This window comes from Pyrus communis, chromosome 7 (genome assembly GCF_041283825.1).
Source record: "Pyrus communis isolate YQ-2024b chromosome 7, ASM4128382v1, whole genome shotgun sequence".
NCBI classification, from domain to species: domain Eukaryota; kingdom Viridiplantae; phylum Streptophyta; class Magnoliopsida; order Rosales; family Rosaceae; genus Pyrus; species Pyrus communis.
The window spans coordinates 26,792,805-26,813,837 of NC_142571.1; the positions used below are offsets into that span (position 1 = coordinate 26,792,805).

Below are 21,033 nucleotides of genomic sequence, written 5' to 3' on the forward strand. Positions count from 1 at the left end.
GGAGGGGCGTCAAGGTCCAGTTGTATCAAAGAGAAGTGCAGCAACCCGAAATACCAAATCAAATTTCGAATCGCATTTTAACCATGTTTAGTACAACAAATCAATGTTTTGCACTACTTGATTCAACATGTTTTTATGGTACAACAACATATGTAATTCCGTAATGCTTCATTTGATTACACTCCCCCTAAAATCCCTCGTCCAAACACAAAGCTGAGAAACAAAATCCACAAAATTTATACGAAAATCATAAACATTCTCTTGTAACAAAATCCATATTACAAACACAATGCTTTCCACTAAGCCCAAACTCTTTTTCTGGGCACAAGATCTGATGTTTTTATGTCATCTATTCTGGCAGCCACGATGAAATCATTCATGCTCAATCCTCCTGCAATCAAAGTTACCTGTTAGCCCAATCAAAACTTTCTAAAGTTAAGCGTGCGTGGACGTAGCCTCATTGGACGTCACCTGTGTTAATTTAGAATATCGCTTGTATTAAAAAAAGTAGAGACGTTGTAACAAGATGTTTTACCAATGGAAGATGTCCATAGCTCTGCTCTAACTTGGTTTGGTTGCTCCAAGTGAAGGTTTGGGAAATGCCCTGCAGAATCTACAACCTTATAAATCCTGTTGATGAGTTCAACCCCACATTGATAATCTCTCAACTTCCACAGGCACTGCAATTTCAGCCCACCTTCTCCAACTATCAATCTCCACCCAACAACCTACAGAAAACAAAAGGCACATTTCAAGTTTACAAACACAACCGAAGCAGGGCGGGCGTAGCCATATTGGTTGGAGCGGATGTGCCATGTTCACCCAAAGTCCGAATCCCCCTCGCGCCCGCAGTTTGTATTGTATAAAAAAACAGACAACCCACAAAGTCCTGAGCTTTGAACAGAACCCAAAAGGGTCCCCTCCCTCAAGTGAAGTTGATATTTTTCGTTTATGATAAAAGAAAAAAAGACAGAGACTGATGGGGTAATTTCATCGAACACCATATGGGCATCTCATACAAAATGGGGATGTAAGTGAAGAATTGAATTGACCTTTCTGAGGAGCTCCTTGGCATCGTCCTCCGCCATAGGAGGCTGGAGGGGAGAGACGGGGCTGCAGTCTAACTGGGACAGAGAGAGAGCAGACAAGTTGGGGATGAGGATTTTGTGGTCGGTGTTGCCGTTGCCCAGCACCTTCTCACCAAACCCACTCGCTATCTCAGCCGGAAAGGGGTCTCTGGCACCGAAATCCCCCAGCATGTCATTGCCCAGAGACTGAGTTCGCAGGCCGAGTCGAACCCGAGTTGGAACGGTGGTTACGTTGGGTAGGTAGTGGTGGCGGCGGTGAGGTGGAAGGGAGAGATGGGGTAAGGAAAGGATGGTGGTGGCCATGGCCATGGGGGATGTGCAGGCAGAGTGCTGCTTTGAGGGTTGTTTGGATTGGTGTTTGCTTGTCTTGGATTCCAGGGAAAGGGCGAATTCGGTTCTCAGTGGCTGGATAAAACCCACGTCATTAACTAGTGGTATTATGTATTTTTTTTGGGCCAAATTGGGATAATGGGTAGTGACGGTGGAAGAGGTCACGAGTGGCTATGACGGTGGTTGGGAGGCTGAGATGAGATACGAACCGTTGAGTGTTTTTTTTTTAATTTTTTAATTTTTTAATTTTTTTAATCTTTATAAGTTTCTTTTATTTATAATTTTATTTTAATTCAATCATGTTTTTATCTTTTTATTTTCCAAAATAAATAAACTTAATTTTGACCATCCACATATGATAGTCACATGATTTTATTTAATAGAAAACTAATGGAATTTTAGATTTGGATTTCAATTGCTAACATGACTCACTACAGGGGTTTAATTAATAGCTTTTCACCACAAGGATCACATTGAAAGTGGCGTGTCACCACAAAGACCACAAAAAAAAAAAAAAAACCCTTTTTTTAATATATTTTAAGAAATCATGTTTTTGCTATGAGTGATTTTGGGTATATGTATTCGAACATAGAAAATCGGGTACAAAACATATATGCTTAAGCCTTATTTTTAGTTACGTTTCTTAAAACTTGATTTTAAACTAATTTGATTCTTGTAACTCAAAAGTCGTTATTTTACTTTTTGAAACTAAAAATTCGCTTCACTTTGCTCCCTGGAACTCAATTTGATTCCATTTTGTCCCATGAAACTTAAAAGTCATCTGTATAAAGCTCAAAATTCACTCCATATTACCTTAAATCTGTTAATTTCTTATGTGAGTTTGATTTTTGTGTGCTAGGTTAAACAAATTTCATTTTTGTTTTTTTTTTCATCTCTTTATTTTCTTTTAAATTTAATATTATCTAATTATTGAATGTTAATGTACAATGATATTTATAATCAAATGTATTTCACATATAACATAGTCTTATTGGGTGTTGAGTCCCATAGATATTCTAGGAGCCAACCTATAGTTTTCAAGGAGAAGAGAGAGTCCACAAGTCAAATTGGAATAAATTTTGAGTTTCAGTAAATAAAATGATGACTTTTGAATTACATGGGCAAATTGAGATAAAAATGAAGTTTTAAAAGGTGTAGCTAAAAAGAAGCTTTTTGTTTTTAATTACTTGAATTACAAACTTCCAACTTAAGAAAATGTTCATTGATATTGAACTATTGTGCAATTATCTCACCTATGACGAGATTTTAGTATTGTTCCTCATCAGAATCGTGGTAGTGATTGTTTTATCAATTTCTTTTATGTTTTGATCTAATTTTTTTATACAGGGTTAATTAGTTTGGAAGTTTCGACCAAATCAAACTCCAAAATTAAAATAGGGTAAGGCTTGAGACACCAAAATCCTCACTAAATTTGTGCATTAAAATTGGGGCTCGTCTCACGTGGATGTAGTAAGGTCCCCCTCGAGCGGAAAGTACAGCCGATTTTTGGGAAAGAAAAACGAAAGCCTTCTCTGCCGATGGGCTCCCTTGGATGTGCGCAGGGGATTTCAACGAACTGATATGGCCACATGAAAAGCGTGGTGGCAGAGATTGGATTTCAGTCGAAGGCGCCTTCTCAAGGACTTTATGCAGAGAAAGGAGCTGATTGATCTGGAAAAATGAGGAAAAATGAGGAAAGCTAACGGTATCAAGGGTCAAGAGTCAAGTGGCTCAAAAGATGGGGATGCAAATACGTCGTTTTTTCACCGCACCATAATTCAAAGAAGAGTTTCAAATAAAGTTCTTAAAATCAAGGGGGATGGTGATATGTGGATTGAAGACGAAAAGGATATTCGCATTCAGTTTGAGAGCTATTTAAGTTTTTTTTTTACAACGGAATGACCAATGAATATGGATGAGACAATTTGTGGTCTTTAAAGGATAGTAACGGAAGATATGAATCATGCCCTCACACAACCAATTTCAATGAAAGAAATCAAAGATGTGGCTACTCAAATGGGAGGGGGCTAAAAGCCCCGGGTCCGGACGGGTTCAAGGCATTTTTTACCAGAATTTCTGGCAGTCCATCAACGAAGTGATAAGTGGTGCTACCTTGGAGTTCTTTCACCACGGGATTCTGGTCCCGGCTGTGGGTCTGCTGTCCCGGATTCCGAGTCTCCTTGGTCTCTTTGTTTAGTTTGATGACACGTGTTTTACAATTTAACCCCACAAAACACTGTTACTTTTTATAAAGGGAATTGTTATTAACACTAAAAAAATCTTATTTTACATTCCAAACTTCTATATTAAGAAAAAAAAAATACACTTGTGAGGAATGTAGAATGAGATTTTTGAAGTGCCAATAACACTTCTATTTATAAAATAAATTATAAAAAATTCAAAGAAATAAGAAAACCGCCGAGACCCACCCCAAAACTCCCGATACCCAGAGTTTTTGCTGTTAAACTTTTCACTGGTGACTGGTGAGGTGCATCTTTCTCTACTGAGAATTGTTTTGTTGGACGGTGATTTAGAAGTCACCGTACCGTTTCTCTCCCAGGTGCATCTCTCCCTCTTAAAGGTTGCATACCATTGCTATCATGATTTGATCAAATCTGGAAAAAAAAACAAACTAAAAAATAAGCGCACGAGCCGTTTAGCTCCCAATTGCAGAAACGTGTGGGCTCCGGCCACCGATCTCGTCGGTCTCTTTATTAACCAACACATCGTCGTCATCTTCTTCTTCAGTTTGATTTTCGAATTTTTTTACTTTGCTCTTTGTTGGGTTTGCGATGGCGAGGCGAACGAGCATAGGAGCCGAATGGCTCTCTCCATGCCTGGGTTTTTAGTTTTTATTTATTTATTAATTAGTTTTATTAAAACTTAACAGTGTTAGATGTTGGCGTCGAGTAAAAAGCACGTGTCAAAAAATTAAAAAAGATACATAAATGAGACATGGAGTCCGTCTCTTTGTCGGTTTTATTAAAAGGAGATTATATTCACACACCCCAAATTATTCCTCCCACAACCTTTCAAATTTTTTAATATTTTTCTATCAAGCGTTAGTAATGTGTAGAAAATATTAAAAAATTAAAAAGATATGAGAAAAGTAACTTGAGATGTGTGAATATAATCTCTCTTATTAAATGGCAAAGTTGGTGAAAAGTTCAAACCCTCCAAAGGCATAAGGCAATGGAACCCCTTATCTCCTTATCTCTTCTTGTTAGTGACAGAAGCATATCTACCAAAAGAACAAGAGCTTGCGAGGAGAATGCTATCCAGAGTATAACTCTTTCCCGGGGGACCTACAATCTCTCATTTATTTTTTGCTAATGATTCACTCTTCTTTTTGAAAGCAAGTTCTCATAATTGCCAAGCTTTTCTTAGAGCAACTCCACCCCTATCCACTTTGCGCCAGCACCCAGCGTATTTATCCACTTAATTGAACAGTAATAGACTCAATGAACAGTAATAGGCCAAAACATCTCCACCCAAAAAAAATGTGCTGGCACCCAGTCTAAAAAATGCGCTGGCACAAACGATCTCCACCCCTACAAAATGCGCTGGCACCCAGTCCATTTAAAATATTAAATAAATTTTTTTTTATAAAATAAAAAAAAATAGTTTTAATTTCGGATAGGATTTTTAACCAATCTCGTTACGCCACGTGTCATTATCCGAACGTACTATTTTATGAATAGATTTCTATGAAGTAACATTCACACGAAGTCATTTTTTTAACCAACATTCACACAACGTAACATCTTCACTGAGCTTCCACGAAGTCATTTTTTTCTCTCAAAGTGTACAAAAAATTCAAATGTAGAAAGTGTAGAAAGTGTAGAAAATATTGAAATGTGGTGTAAGGTGGAAGATGAGGGTTATGTATTTATAGAAGAAAAAAAATTAATTTTTTAAAATTTTTCTGTATTTTTTAAAAAAAATTTGACATTTTTTAATTAATTTTTAATAAATTTTAATGTTGTAATTAATCTGGACCGTTGGATTTGAAAAATAATCAAATCCAACAGCCAACACGCTGCCACGTGGCCAACGGTCAAATTTCTGACCGTTGGGCCTTTTTTTTTTTTTTTTTGGTGAAAAAAACGTGGACTATTGATCTGTGATCGGACGGTCCAATTTAAAAGTGAAATTTAAATTTTTTTAACCGTTGGAAATCCAACGGCTCTGAGGAGTGATGAGTCCACTTGCGCGACACGCGGGCCCCACCGCCTGCAGACGCGGTCGGCTACTCGCCAGGCAGAGCGCGTGTTGTGCACGCGCCAATAAATGGACCGGCCTCTGGGTCTGTCCATTTTGGGCTGGGCTCTTGACTGGCACGGGCTGGGTGCCAGTCAATTTCGCGGGCTGGAGCAACTTCACTGCAGGCCGGGCCATTTTCTTCACTTGGTGCCAGCCCATTCTTAATGCATATTGTGAAGCCTCAGAACAAAAGATTAATTATGATAAGTCCATTATGTTCTTCTCTAAGAATTCCCCGGAGCGTACCAGAGCTGAGATTGGTGCGGTTTAAAACATGGGTGACTCCTCGGACCCAGGAAAATACCTGAGATTGCCTACGGTTTGGGGTCGTTCTAAGGCCTGATTTGGTATTGAGGTGATTCTGAAAAAAACTGGTATAAAAAAAAAAGCTGGGAGCTGTTTTTGTGTTTAGTAAACATTCAGCTTCAGTTTTTTTTCACAGTTTTGAGTGAAAAAAAAGCCAAAAACAAGAAGCTGCAAAACCCAGCTTTGAAAAACCGGCTTTTTTTTCACATCAGTTTTACATAAAAGTTTACCAAACACTATAATACTGTTTTTTTTTTTTTTTTTTTTTTCAAAAGCACTTTTACAAAAAAGTTTACCAAACATTTTGCTGCTTTATTTCACAGCTGCTTAATTTCACAACACAGCAGAAGTAGTTTTTTTTTCAAAGCACAGCAATACCAAACCAACCCTAAGAAAGAGGCCTTGGCTTTTGTCAAAAACAGGATCCAGCAGAAAATTCAATCATGGAAGATCAACTCCCTATCTCTGGTAGGCCGCGAAACTTTAATCGGCCATGACATATGCGGTCCCAACTTACCTAATGACTTGCTTTCTTTTTCCTATAACATTTTGCAGGGGAATTAGACACTCTTATTGTGAATTTCTGGTGGGGTCAACATAACGATGAACGTTGTATCCATTGGAGTTGGGATACTATGAGTCTCCATAAGAAGGTTGGTGGGTCGGGATTCAGGAGTTTCTTAGACTCTAATAAAGCTCTGCTGGCGAAACAATTTTGGCGATTAATCCAAGAACCTGACTTTCTCTGGGCGAGGGTGTTAAATGGGAGATATTTTCCAAATTGGGAGGTCATGAATGTGAAAAAATGATCCCGAGCTTTTGGGCCTGGAGTAGCCTCCTTGAGAGCAGTTCCACAGTTACTAAGGCCCCATCGGGCTATTCACTATTCAATCCACCAAGTGAACAATAACTGCCCTTAATGAACAGTAACTACCTTTTTGCATCTCCACCCCTAAAACTAAATAGTCATAGCAACAGATAATAAAATATTAATATTTTTTTTCTCACCTAATCCATTAAACCTTGTAGACCCCAAGGCCTTCTATTCCTGTCTCTATCAACAACTCTCTCTCTCTCCCTCTCATCTCTGGTCGTTTCTTTTCTTCTTCCTCCTATTAAACCCCTTCAATTCCTTCCCCAATTTCACAAAGCACCATGGTTGAATCACTGAAGCTGCTGGATCATATGCCGCGCACATACTCGTGAGAGAGGTATCAGAATATCTGCTGGATAGCCACATGGCTGGATCACTGATTTCATATATCTGTGTATGTATATATTTTTAAATAAATATTTTCTTTAATTTTTGTTACAAGGTATGGTTAGTTCTTGAGAGAAAAGCTTTCTAGCTGTTGGGTTTGTGTAATTAAGTTCAAAGCTGAAGTGGGTTTTCTGGGATTAGGGTGTACTGTGAGAGGTGTTGAGATATGGGAAGGTAAGGGGTGAGAGGGATAAGCAAATTGGTGTTCAGAAGAAAGGGGATGAGTTGAAGCAACATGTTGAAGGTGGACGGGGAGATGTCAAGCTCGGCGCATGCACCGATGCCGCACATTAGCCATACGTCACACAGCCTTCGGGTTCTCGGGCGAGCGATTCCTGCCAGGCCTCTCCCTCGGGCTTGCTAAGGCTCCCTCGCCAGCACACGCTGGACCACTTTCCTCGGGCTATCTGGCCGTGTTTGAGAACCAGTCAATCGGGCTATTGCCCATAGTAGAACTGCTATGAAGGTCAAGTAGTCATTATGTGAGACGGGCGATGGCAAATTGGGAATGGCTGCTCTGTCAAAGTCTGGGAAGACAAATGGCTATGTGATACGATGGAGGGTTTGATTCACCTATCTGTCCCGGTTTCGACTTCTGCGCCTAGCTTGGTGAAAGATGTTCTCAAATGTATTAAAGTGGTATATTGAACGGCTATGGAAAGTGATGGACTGAACACTTTTCGTATATTGCATTGACAAAGTAAGAGTATAATATATACAGGAGAGGGATCAGATCCCTTTCCATATATACACAACTAAGGCCATCTCCAACTGAAAGCTGACTACATGGCTCGTTTTAACCCTCTGATCCTTAAAGAAATTAATATTTTAATAAACAGTGTAGGGCCATATTTCTTACAATCTCCAACCGATGGCCAAAGGAAAAACCATCTCTAACCGAGGGTCAAAGGGCCATAGGGCCAAACATAATTTATTATTTAAAAACTACAACTTAAATTAAAATCTAACGGCTAAAAGAAGTATGAAGTAGGTGTTTAAGTTTTATGTTGTTAAATGTTTTTAAAAATGTTGTTAAATGTTTTATTTTTATGTTGTTAAATGTTATTTAATGTTGTTTAATATTGTTTAATATTGTTTAATGTTGTTTCATATTACTTAATGAGTTAATGTTATGTAATGTTTAATGGTTTAGGAAGTTATAGGGAAACAAAAAATTTACAATTTTTAAAACAAATTTTGTAAAAATAAAAAAAAAAACTGTAAAAATTAAAATTAAAAAATAACGGCTAGCTGAGGTCAGCTAGTTACCATTGGTTTTCAAATTTTAGACCAGCCCTGGGCTGGCTGGCTCCTTTGGGCCGGCCGGTTGGCCCTATTTTGTCCAATGGGGCCCACGAGCCATTTGGCCTAGCCTTCAGTTGAAGACGGTTTTCGAACTATTTTTGGCCCTCTGGACCATTCGGTTGGAGATGGCCTAAAGTTAGCTAATTATATCTACAATAATGCCTAGGAAATCGCATCCCTCTTTTAATGGGGTTTCACGTCAACGAGAGAGCATCCCTTTTTGTGAGGATCTCGGAGATCCTTCAATCACATCCGTTCATCGTACATTGTGCGGCCAGTTTTTGTTAGATACTGTTTATATTCAATTTTAAATAAAAAAGTTTACAATGATTTCTGACCACACAATGTACGATGAACAAATATAATTGGAGGATCCCTAGGATCCTCACAAAGAGAATCCAACGAGGATCCTCATGGGACATCAACTACTTTAGGTGTCTATTAACCAGTATATTACACGATCCTTTCTTAATAGAGATAAAATTATTGGGTTTGAATAAAAATTTTCTTTTATTCTGTATATTCTTATCAAAGTTCCAACCACAAGTTTATTAAGGTTTCCAATTGGATTTAGGGATAACCAGGTTGCAAAATCCATCACAATATAAGAGCCCTCTCGGATTTCAGTCCAAATAACAATCCTTGAAATCTATTCATACAAAATGAGAAAAAGAAAATGGAAACAGAAAATGATATGACACAAAAAACTAAAGTGGTTGTCCTCTCCGGATCAACATAATTTGATTTAGTTAGCAAAAATGTTACTTTTATATCTACTTGTATCATCTTTCTAATAAAGATGAGATCTACATGTGCTGGCGAACTCCACTTCTATTAAAGAGATGTTACAAATGATGATACCAATAAGTGGTAAGTATAACGTTACTCTTTAGTTGGGCTATTTGATAATATTTCGTTTTTAATTTTTAAATTTTAGTTTTTAGTTTTTCATTTTTATTTTTATAACTGAATTCCATCATAGACAAGGTATCCAATTACACCATGGTTCATGAGCTGTTGATATGTAGAATTTCATAAAAACCAAGAAACAACCAACCTGAAGAGAAAGGAACAGTGGTCACTGTGTCATGGGAACCACCATTGGTGTCTAGGTAGGTCGCCGGAAGTCGAAAAGAGGGAAGGTGGGAGAATGATAAAAACTAAAGGGAAGGGGGAGGAGAAGAACGATAAAAAGTGGAGGGGTATTGTGGGCTTCGACGATGTTGCAGAGTCCGGCCAGAGCTTCGATTGGATTCATAGGAGCCAATGGAGGGGTTGTAATGTTACCGTCTGTAGCTGGGTTTTGGATTTTGGTTTTTATTTTTTTTATTTTTTATAAATTTAATTTAAGGGCAAATTTGTATGGGAGACAAAATTTTAAAGTTGGGTTTTTTTTATTTTTTTTATTTTTTATCATAACTGAAATTTCCATACTGTTAAAATTGGGTTTAGCACTGTTAGAATTATGGCTATAGGCCACCAATGTTTGCAGACTATTTGTAATTGGTAACTACAGATAGATAGATAGCACTTTTAACATTTTTTGGTGTCTTTTTAGTTGGATGCCACTGATATTGGTGGTGTTCAAATTTGAGACACCAACCAGTCTGTTAGAAGCTTTATTCTTAAAAAGTAATTTCTTGTGCATTTGTGATTTATTGGGGCACCAATAGAATTTATTAGGCACCAATAAAACAAATAAAAAAACTATTAAACATCTCTCCCCTTCACAAAAGTCCAACTCCTCCCCTTCATTCTCTCTCTCCTCCCTCCCGTCTCTCTCCCTCTTCTCTTTCATGCAGCAGTGCCTCCGTCACCAACTGCCATCAAATTATACCTCCAGAATCCTCTTCCCTTCCTCTTTCCAACCCTCAAGTTAGTTTCTACAAATTCGTAGCCTAATTTTCTCAAATTCAGATCTAAGAAACGGTGATCGCGGGTTTTCCAACCAATTTTCGGCGATGTCTGCCAGAATTGGACCTCAACCTAAGAGGTAAAAATGATCCTCTCCTCGTGGCTGTTCCCTGGTGTAAGTGATTTCTCAAAATAAAAACTTTTAATTTTTGGATCGATTCTAGATTTCGAATTTTAATACCATTTTTTGTATGCGTGTTGAAGATTGGGGACGAAGAAGGTTAACCAAGGTTGTTTCCAATCTGGGCCGAGAAGAATGGAAGCCTTGGAAGGTTGTGGGTGAAACTAAGGTGAACAAGGTTCTTCTAAAAAAAACTAAGGTGAATAGGGTTCTCCTAAAAAAAAAACTAAGGCTAATGAAAAGGTCTTAAAAATTTTGGGTTTTAACGATAAGGACAAAATAAAAGGTAAAGTAAATAGTACAAAGATGGACTTTTTAGTGTAAAAAATATGGTTTTTCGTTAAAGTGAATAATACTCAGAATTTTTCGTTAAATTCCCAAAAAACTAAGGTGAACAGGGTGATTTTCTCCTTAACCACAACTATCACATTTTTATATAAATTAGAATATTTGCTTCAAAATAGGGGGAACAAGGTAACTGATATTACAGTTAAAGTTAAGCTCCCAATCTTGAATCTTTTAGATCAATAAGTTCTAATTATTCTTTTTGTGTATCTATAATAATATTGCTTCTTGTGGAGCACTTAGAAATCTCCTTTTCTTCACACTGTTATATTAACAGTTTTCACTAACTATTGACATTTCTTTTTGCAGTTCCAATTTCAGTTGTTGCTTCTTTTAGAAAAATGAAAAAGCTCGTCCGAAACAATTTGTCAATAGCGACTGCGTTGAGGGAGTCTTCCCTCCTTGTAATGTTCTAAATTTGTTCTCTTTTATAGAATTAAGTGCAAGTTGAATGGCGAATATGCCAAAGATAAGCATAAATCTCTTTCTTGTAGGCTGTGAGTTCGAATGGGAAGGTGTAACGGATTCATCCCCTTCCATTAACTGAAAACAGGGATCCAAAGGTATCCTTTCGAACTTGATTGTAATTTTTCAAGTTTTTGTTCTTAATTTTTTTATGTATTATTTTTAGGAAATTTCAAGCATCTAATTTGTGCATTATAGTGCACTGTTTTGGTAGAAAACCTACATGAGGATCATTTAGTGGAGAACCTTAAGAGTGCACTTGGTGAAGCTGGAAACTATGTTTTTTTTTGCACCTTTTTCTCCCCATGCTGTGACATTACTGTTCTCTTTAGTTTTGGCTATAGCATGATTTTCAATCTTCCAGTAAAGAGTATACATAGGAAGTTGTATTTCATACGATAAAAGTGTAACGTCTGTGTCTTTCTATCTCAATCTCGCTCTCAATTGCTTTTAATTTTTTTTTTTCACATGTTAATCACATTTGCTAGTCTTCTGCTATCCAAAATTCTGTCTTCCATCGTTTGTTTTTCCCTTCTTTATATCTGTCACTATTACTGATAATCAAATGTTTTTGTTCAAGTTATTAGTCATGCAAGTCTGCACACTAAATAAAGTTTTTAAGACACTGAATTTACGGTAAGCCATCATACTTTATAAAGAATTTATAACTATTAAGTGATTGCAAATTTGCTTGACACTGGAAACTATGAAGATTTAATGGATGTTTGAATCATTGATCCAACCAAAGTGGATATTTGTGTCATTATATCATAAATAGAATAAAAAAATCATGTATATAATTGACTTATATTTTGATTCCTTTTATTGTTTAGATGGTGAAATGTAGGGTCAAGCATGCATACTCTGTTGCTAAAACTTTTAATTGCTAGACTGTAGTTGTTGAGATTAAAGAGTTTCTTTACTCCTTATTTTCCTCCTTAATATCAAACTTTTTAGAAATTTCTCAATCTCAGGTGATGAGTACGAATAGATTTGATATTTCTACATGTATATAAATAGAGTTTCACATGTTTTATACGGTTTTAAAACCCGCAGCATTGCACGGGCTCCCTTGCTAGTTATTTCTATATTCCATCTCATGTGTTTCCGTTTTCTCCCCCACAAATCACTAATAGCTTGGAGCAAAGATGTTACAAGGATTCATAAAACGAGCACTTTGTATCAGTTAAAATGGTGCTATGCATATAGGAAGTTGTTATCTTTGTGTAAGGAGCAAATGTAAGTCTGAAGTAGCTTAATCTTGCAACAGAATTGTGATTACAGTAAGGGAAGCTTTTGTCATTTAGCCCTTCATTGATTCTAAATTTTTGGTCTATTTGTTAACGGTCATCGTTACCCATTTGTGCAAAATTGAATAAGAGATCAGTTATGTAAATTTGTAGTTGTATTCATATATCAATGATATTACAATTTGTTTTCTCACAAAAAAAAAAATAAAAAAAAAATAAAGGAAAAGAAAAAGAAACATGAAATTCTAATTTGGGTGCCTGTACCATACGTGACATCCTTTTTTTAAAAACACAATTTGCAACTTTGACACCAATGATTTATGGTGGTACTATTTTCAGATGGCACCAATGATATTGGTGGCATTGTTTTTATATGTCACCAATGTATTAAGGGTAGCTATTGTTACAATAGAGACTTCTACATAGGACATGTACTCCAATATGGTGGCTGCATGGTGGCAATTGAGGTTTGCCACCAATGTCAATGCCCATTCTTTATAATAGACACCAATGAAAATGGTGTCCTCTAACCAAAATTCTTGCAGTGTAGAGATAAGATTGCTAGATCCGGGTTGCTTACCCAAAAAAAAAAAAAAAAAAAAAAAAAAAAAATTCCATAACAAAATTGGGGTGTAAAATACAGTTAGTTTTTTTAACATAAAAACCTGGTTAAAATCGAAGGTTTTCTAATAGAAGTTACATTCATAATCCAACTACAACAGCCTCTACTTATAAAACCCCAGGGTCTTCCTCTAGTTATAGCTGGTCAAGAAATATATGCCGCATAAGGTCAGAAAACTTGATTAGACGAGGAAAGACGTACAATTAACCAAAACAAAACAAACTTAAAATTACAATCTAGTAGTATTCTTCTTCACTTGTAAGTGAGAGATCTTAGGTTTGATTCTCGCTAAAAGCGAGTTTTAACCACATTATTGCTAGCCCATTGTGAGGCTAAGTCCACTCCCTTCCCCTTAATGTAGATAATATCATTTGTTAATAAAAAAACAAAAAAACCTACAACTTTCACGAGGGAGAAGACTATGGGCAAGTGCATGCGAACAAACTTAAACTTAAATTGAATCAGAATTTTTTTTTTAATTTTGTTGTCACTTAATAATACAGTTTAATGGTATTCCTCTTTACTTATAAATAAAAGATCTTAGATTTGATTTTCAACATAGTAAACTTAAACTAAATTATATTCTGAAAATTAGCTGAATGTTCTCCCTCTTTAATGTAGATAGTATTGTATGTATTAAAAAAATTATATTTTAAATTTCAATTTAGGCTTTTAGATTTTAGCATGATTAAGAGCTAGCCAATAGCTTAAATAGCATGATCACAACACGCTAATATAACTCAAGGATCTTAAGAAATTAATTAACAATTACCCAATTAAATAGGGATAAAATAGTAATATGGAACAATTAGAAATACAAACGTGGAAGAGAAAAATCCCACCGCATTTGATGCAAATCAGTTTTTTCAAGAAGTAATGTTAGGGAGACAAAATTTGCATACTAAATAATGTGTTACCAATATGAATGAACACATTTATTAACGTTTAAGTAATAAATCAATCTTCAGCTTTATGTTCTTTAGTTTTCAAAATTTTGATAACAAATTTAGTTTGCACATTACCCTTCTCAAACTGCAAACTCAGATATCCCGCGGAAGAGGAATAGGCGGAGGCCATTCCGTCTGATCATTTGGTCTCCACCATTCGGTTAGGGGCTGATAGGGATTGGGTAGGAATTCAAAGGACGTCTGATTTTGGCATTTAGGGTTTTGGTGGTTGCTAGATCGTGAAAGGGAGGTGCGTCGAGAGAGAGATGTTTCTGATTTATTAGCTGCGTCGTCGTCGCTGTCGAACTACAATGATGCTGTGGTGGCCATTGTTCAGGTGAGGAAGATAGAGATAGAGTTGGCGATGAGAAGTTCAGACTGGGTGTGGTTTTCGTCTTTCGATTACTCAGGGCAAGGGTTGTCTTTTAATCATAGCCATCTGACCCGATTCTCATCGGAGGGCTGCGAAAAAAAAAATAGAGAGAAAAAAAAAGGGGGAAAACTGATTTATCATGAATCCCCAAGGTATTTTTGTAAACAAATCAGGAAAAAAAGAAAAACCCAAAAAAAAAACTGACTCATCATCCTTTTTCTCAGTCAAACAGCACTTGCACACGCTAGTTTCCAACGCAGTCATTAACTGCACACCGGCAGTTTGTTTGTAGTTGTGCAGAAATCAAGGAGAAGAGAACCAGGGCGAGGCCGAGGGAGAAACAGAGAGACAGATCAACAAAGAGTCTTCCTCGTTACAACTTCTCAATTTTCAATCTTAATCTTTTATTCTCAATTCTCAATCTCAAAAGTACGGCTGTGTGAAAAATGGAGGGGAATTGAATGGCACCATGCGCAAAACGTATGGATGGACAAAATAAATTCATCTTGACGATCAAAAACGCATAGTTGAGGTTTTTATTATCTTCCTTTTTAATAATTTCAAATGAACTTGATCTCACGTATATTGGGTATTGTATTTTTTAGGTGTAATGCATGATGTTGTTGCAGAAGTATGCATAACGTAAATTGTGAATTTGGCAGGCCAAAGGGTTTGGCAACTAAGAAAAACCTTCAGCAACCATTTGAGTTCATGATTGGTCTGCAACATTTTCAATTATATTATGCTGTAAGCTTTCCATAAAGTGTCAAGATGAAAAAAAAGACCAAGAGGCGTTGCATTCAATTTAAAAGCTTTTTCTCTACATGACAGCAGTATGCAATTCCCATTACTTGTAGTAACTACGCGTTTCTGGCTGAAAGCTTGCAAGTGTCTCTAACAGTGATTTAGTTGGCTTCTTTTGGACTACAATGCAAGACTTCTCGTGACCCTTTTTATATGCAGAAGTTCGTTCCTCAAGACCATTTGATTTGATAGCTGGTGGGGTGTTAGATAGAATAAATATCAAAGCAATGTGGATTGAGATGACAAATTAATTCAAAAGTTGTTTGTATCTCTTTAATATAATAAGAGGTGTGCCCTTATTATGTAAATATATGCAATTGTTGTTGAATCTAATCATAATACAGTTAGTTTAATAAATTTTATATTTTATATTTCAAAAATGTATCAAATCATTATACATTTCACGTAGATGAATGCAGTAAAAGTCTGTATGAGAAAGAAAACAACTAACACAACGTATCTTAAGGGGCGCGTTCTCGCTTGCGTGTGAGTGCATTCAGAGAGACTAGTATGTTAAGAAAATGTTCACTAATATTGAACCATTGTGCAATTATCTCCCTTGTATGACAAGATTTTAGTAGGGCTAGAAAATTTTCCAAAAAATCCCAAACCAAACCAAAAAAATCTTGATCCCATATTGAAAAATTCCCAAACTGATCCGAATTTTTTTGAATCCATACCGAACCAATCACAAACCTTTCAGTACAGAAATCAAAATTATATATTCAATGGTTTGGGAATCCTGAACCAAAGCGAAAAAAATATATATATATTTACTTTGGTTGCATGCATGTTGAATGTTGAATTTAAGTAGTTTGATAGTAGACTATATTAGAAATAGAAGTATGAAATCAAAGTAGTTTGGAACTTTGAAACATCAATTTGACTTGATATGAATGAATTGGTATAAAATTTCAAATTAATATGAGTAAAAATACCTAAATTTCAATTAATATGAAATTGAAAAACAAAATTTTAAGCCAAAAGCCCAAATTTTAGCTCACATCCAAAAAATCTCAAATTTCAACCCAAAAACCCAAAACTAAAAATCCAATCCCGAAGTACTGAAAAATATGAATACTGAAATTTCGGTTCGGGATTGGTCTTCAAATTCTTCCGGAAATTTTCTGTTTAGGATTTGGGATTCCATTTTCGGTTTGGGACTCTATACCGAAGCACCCCTAGATTTTAGTATTGTTCCTCACCAGAATTGTCAAATTTTTAAATGTTTTGAACCAGTTTTTTAAAGGGTTAATTACTTTGAAGTGTAGTCCAAATCAAATTCAAAAGTTGAAATAAGGTAATATTAGAGACACCAAATGATGTTACACCACATGGACTTTTATTACATTTATCATTTAAATTTAAATTTGAATTAAAGCACAAATTTGAGTAATGTCACATTATTTGATATACAAATTTAGTGCATAAATTTGGTGCCACTACAAAAAATATAACCACTGCGCACAAAAAGTTAATTGTGCCCTATGAGGCTTAAGGACACCTACATATGTGTCCATAGATCAATAGCAATAATGCAGCAACTAAAATGTTAGAGGTGCTTTCTATGGATGGACGTGTTCTTTGGTGATAAGGCACACACTTGCTATTTGTGCTCATAATAGTTAAACACAATTAGCAGTCTATTTGTGCCTTACTTCTGACAACCATGTGACAATCATTTGCGCACAACTTTCAATCGTGCCCAATAGGTTCTATTAAAAACAACGTAAAAACTTGAAATAAAACAAATAGTTAAAGTTATCATAAAATCAACAAATCCCACAATATTGCTAGCTTTACAAATTCTCGAGGGGAAAAGGAGGTGGTTGGGGGGGGGGGGGTTGGTTTAGTCAAACCCTAATAAAAGAACAATACTTGACTATTTAAATGATGAGTAAGAATTCACATTTAAAATTCTTCATTTTTGATTCGTAGAATTTTGTGTTTATTGTGACGACCCGTCTCAAATTATTACATAATTTTTCTCCCCAAGTGTGTAAAGTGACGAATATGCCCTCGTTGGCTTGGTGACGTGGATGCACATATGTAGTTTTAAATTATTTCCTCACCATTGTAATTAAATCGTACTTGACGTCACGAGCGCGTCGACGCGAGTTAGGGTCGAATCGGATTTCTAACAAAAATGTTATGGGGATTAAAGATCGAGATTGGGTAGAAATATAATTTTGGGTTGCCTATCACTTATTCACCAATCATTTTAGTCCCTATATTCTTGAGCCAATCAAATTTGGGTTGTTTTGTTTTCCTTAGGCTAACTAGAACCTAACTCTCTCTCTCTTCCTCATGGCAGCCCAATCAGGGCTTGTGATCATTTTCTTCTTACCAATCCCGTGCACACATACACAGACACCCACATACGTATGCATCATTCTTCTCTCCCTCACCTTTTTGACATTTCCTCATCCGTACACTGTAGCACCCATACACCCAACCATCATCAACTCGCACAGATCGAGCTTTTGAAGACCACCTTCGTGTTCCTTGCAAGCTTAGGAACTTAACCGTACCCTTAGTTCGAAGAACAGATTACGGGAACTCGAGAAACCATAACCTCTGGCGAGGTGAAGTTTGCTCCGTCACGATCCTAACGTGATTTCAAGGTTTTAAGGCTTAGTAAGGTACCCACTCAACTTCTCTAACATCTTGGAACAATTTTGGAATGGTTTGGACGTCGGAATTGTCAAGTTCTTGAAGTTCCAGTTTTGGTCGATTTTTCCAAGGATAATTCTGATTGTTTTCCGTTAGATTTTGGACCTCTAATAGGTATGGTTGTGTTCTACTCTTCAAGACCTTCAAATCCATATAAGTTTCATGGATTTTGGTTGAGAATTGAAGAGGATATTAAATTTTGAAAATTTTCCAGAAACCGATGAGTACAGACGGCCGCCGGCAGCGGATTCCGGCAAGTCACCGGAAAAGAAGAGGAATATTCCGTCAACTTTGATGGAATATACTGACGGCATCAGGTAACTCCGTTAAGATTTAACTAAATATTCTACTATTTTAACGGAATATTCCCTAACGCCGTTAGGGATTCCATTAGTGTACCAGGCACGTACTTGCGCATGAGGGCGTATATGACGTCCAAAAAATTATTCTAAAAATATAAGGGTGTTTGTGTTGTCGAGTAGATCATTTTGATATATTCAAACACCCCATTTGAGCAACGTATGAGAAGTTATTCCTCGGGTTTATGTATGTGCTTTAAAATTAACAAAAAATTAGTTATTTCGCATATAGGTGAAACATACCCCGAGGACGAGCGTGGACAAGCGAGATTAGGGGGCTACGATCCTGCTACTTATCAGTGAGGGGACATTTTCTTTATAAATGAGTTACATTTTAAGTATTGCATTATTATAAATTGTGAATTATATTGTTTGATGCTGCGGAGGCTCAGGTAAGCTTCAGGTGAGTAAATTGTGATGGTATTGGTTACATTACACATTGTTATGCATAGATGCATTTAGAGCTCATCATTGCTACACCTCGGTGTTAGTGATCCTGCTTGAGGTTAGGGCACAGTCCTTCACGTGATGTTCACCTCCCACACCGCACACTCACCTTGGATCCAAGTTTGGTGCCAACCCTGTCATACAGACCACAATAGGTGGTTCCAACTCGTACGTGACCCGCGATTATTCGCACAGCCATCATGTGATTGTAGCACTTGAGCGTACATATTTACACCCAGCCCTGTTGTACAAACCACAATAAGTAGTTCCAACTCGTGTGCTAGCATATACTAATGAGTTATGGGTCCAGTCGTACAGGTCACATTAGGTGACTCCGACTGGTATACTACTTTATATTAATTTACCTGGCTTACATCTTTTAGTGCAGAAACATTATGACATAGAATAGTTCATTTTTTTTTCGAGCCTTGTGCATTGGTATTTGTATGTATATACGTAATATTATTTTCTGGAAACTATATGGGTTTTACAGTGAGAGGTTATTATGTTCAGAAAAGATAAATGTGTTTTCAAATGTTTTGGTTTTGCCCACACACCCTTCTGTTTTGCGTCCCTTCAGGTCCTAGGTAGCTATACATCTTGGTGGCTCACGAGGACTTCTCAGCGGTTCTGACGATCTACTAAATAAGCGTAGGGATCTTCTCCCTGTTTTGTATAATTAGCACTTAATTGGTTTGACTGCACTGTGGCTTGCCTATGCTTTGAATACTTGTATTTGGTACTTGATCACTTTCACGCACTTATTTATTATCACTAGTTAAATTAGCTTAGGTTGGTTTTTATTTATTCGCAGTTACCTATTACCATCATCACTTCTGTTGCGCACTTGGCTACGTCACCCTCACGTGACGGCCAACACGTCTGGACTTCGGTTGGGGCGTGTTATTTATGATCAGAATCGTTCATATTATAAATTACTCTATAATGATCACCTCTGCAAAAAAAATAATTAAAACTAAGATCATTTAGTAATCTAATTGTATAAAAACAAAAGAACAGAACTGGTAAAAGCATTACGAATTGTTTATATATTTGCTACAATAGATCGAATAAAAGATCTTTATTTTATTTTATTTTTTTGTAGAGATGATATTTACAACGTGATTCATGATATGAAGGGTTCTGATCAGAAGCACAAATCTCTGTGATTCGAACTAGAAGAGTTTTGAGTAAGAGTTCTTACTCATTCTTGAGTAGCCAAGCATTGTACTTAATAAAATAGAAAATTTCAAACCCTAATAAAATGGAAAATTCCACGGCAATCACTAAATACAAATCCACATTGTCTTTTGTCTTAACACATCAATTTTACGTGTAATATATATTAAGGCTCTAAAATGCGCTTGGCGCTAGTTGGACAGGAGTAGGAGCTTAGCGCTTAGGGAGACTAGCGGGGGTCTTTTTTTTTTTTTCTTTCAGTTTTTACTAAATTTAATATATAACATATAAATAAATGACTTATACTTAAAAAATATACATAATTGTATTCTAATATATTAAATTGCAAAATAAATTAACATATAAATTATAAAGTACTAGAGCATATTGAAAACATTGGGAACAAACATATAATGAATGTTCATTCAAGTATCCAACAAGTTTCTTACAACTTATTGAAAAAGTAAAATTCAAAATGAAAGTTATCTATTTTCTTTTTATGTGAGAGTCGAGATCTAGGCTGGTGCCTAAGTAAGTCTAGACATCCTTTATAATTTTTTAAATGTTTGAGAATTAATCGTGGCACCTAGCACCTAAGCAACCCTAAGCAAGCCCTTAAGAACACCGATATATAGGCTTGCTCACTTAAGGAACTGGATCCCCTCCTAAGCTTAGGAGGCTGAGCCTCCTGAGCAAATGGTAAGACACAGAAAACAAAGTGGTGTCCCCTCCAGATCAATAGAATTTGACTTATTTATAGGCCGTTTGATAATTTCGTTTTTTTAGTTTTTTGAAAACTGAAATTTTGTATGGTAACTACTTTTAATTTTCAAAAAAAAAAAAAAATTAAAATTAAAAACCACTTCCTTGAGTTTTTACTTTTGGTTTTCAGTTTTCATTTTTCTAGAAAACTGAAAGTAGTTACTAAATAAGAATTCAGTTTAAAAAAAAAAAAAAAAATTTAAACCTAAAACAAAATAA

The 21,033-nt window shown here is 36.2% G+C and overlaps 1 protein-coding gene and 1 long non-coding RNA gene across 4 annotated transcripts; one reads left to right on the top strand and one right to left on the bottom strand.

Moving 5' to 3' along the window:
• Nucleotides 1-51: 51 nt before the first annotated feature.
• LOC137733860 (Transcriptional coactivator/pterin dehydratase) lies at nucleotides 52-1,517 on the bottom strand. The gene is made up of 3 exons (XM_068473056.2): nucleotides 1,053-1,517; nucleotides 536-728; nucleotides 52-391 (listed from the first exon to the last, which is right to left on the bottom strand). The coding sequence occupies exons 1-3, from the start codon at nucleotides 1,395-1,397 to the stop codon at nucleotides 300-302; spliced, it is 630 nt and encodes a 209-aa protein (XP_068329157.2). The 5' UTR covers nucleotides 1,398-1,517; the 3' UTR covers nucleotides 52-299.
• An 8,717-nt stretch (nucleotides 1,518-10,234) lies between these two features.
• Nucleotides 10,235-12,794, top strand: LOC148695979 (uncharacterized). 3 transcript variants are annotated; one of them, XR_015964254.1, is made up of 5 exons: nucleotides 10,235-10,582; nucleotides 10,672-10,787; nucleotides 11,243-11,337; nucleotides 11,428-11,496; nucleotides 11,597-12,794. It is a non-coding gene; the product is annotated as an uncharacterized LOC148695979 (long non-coding RNA). The 3 variants fall into 3 exon arrangements; XR_015964252.1 differs by having other exon boundaries at nucleotides 12,535-12,794; XR_015964253.1 differs by having other exon boundaries at nucleotides 10,288-10,582; nucleotides 10,672-10,757; nucleotides 12,535-12,794.
• The last annotated feature ends 8,239 nt before the right edge of the window (nucleotides 12,795-21,033 follow it).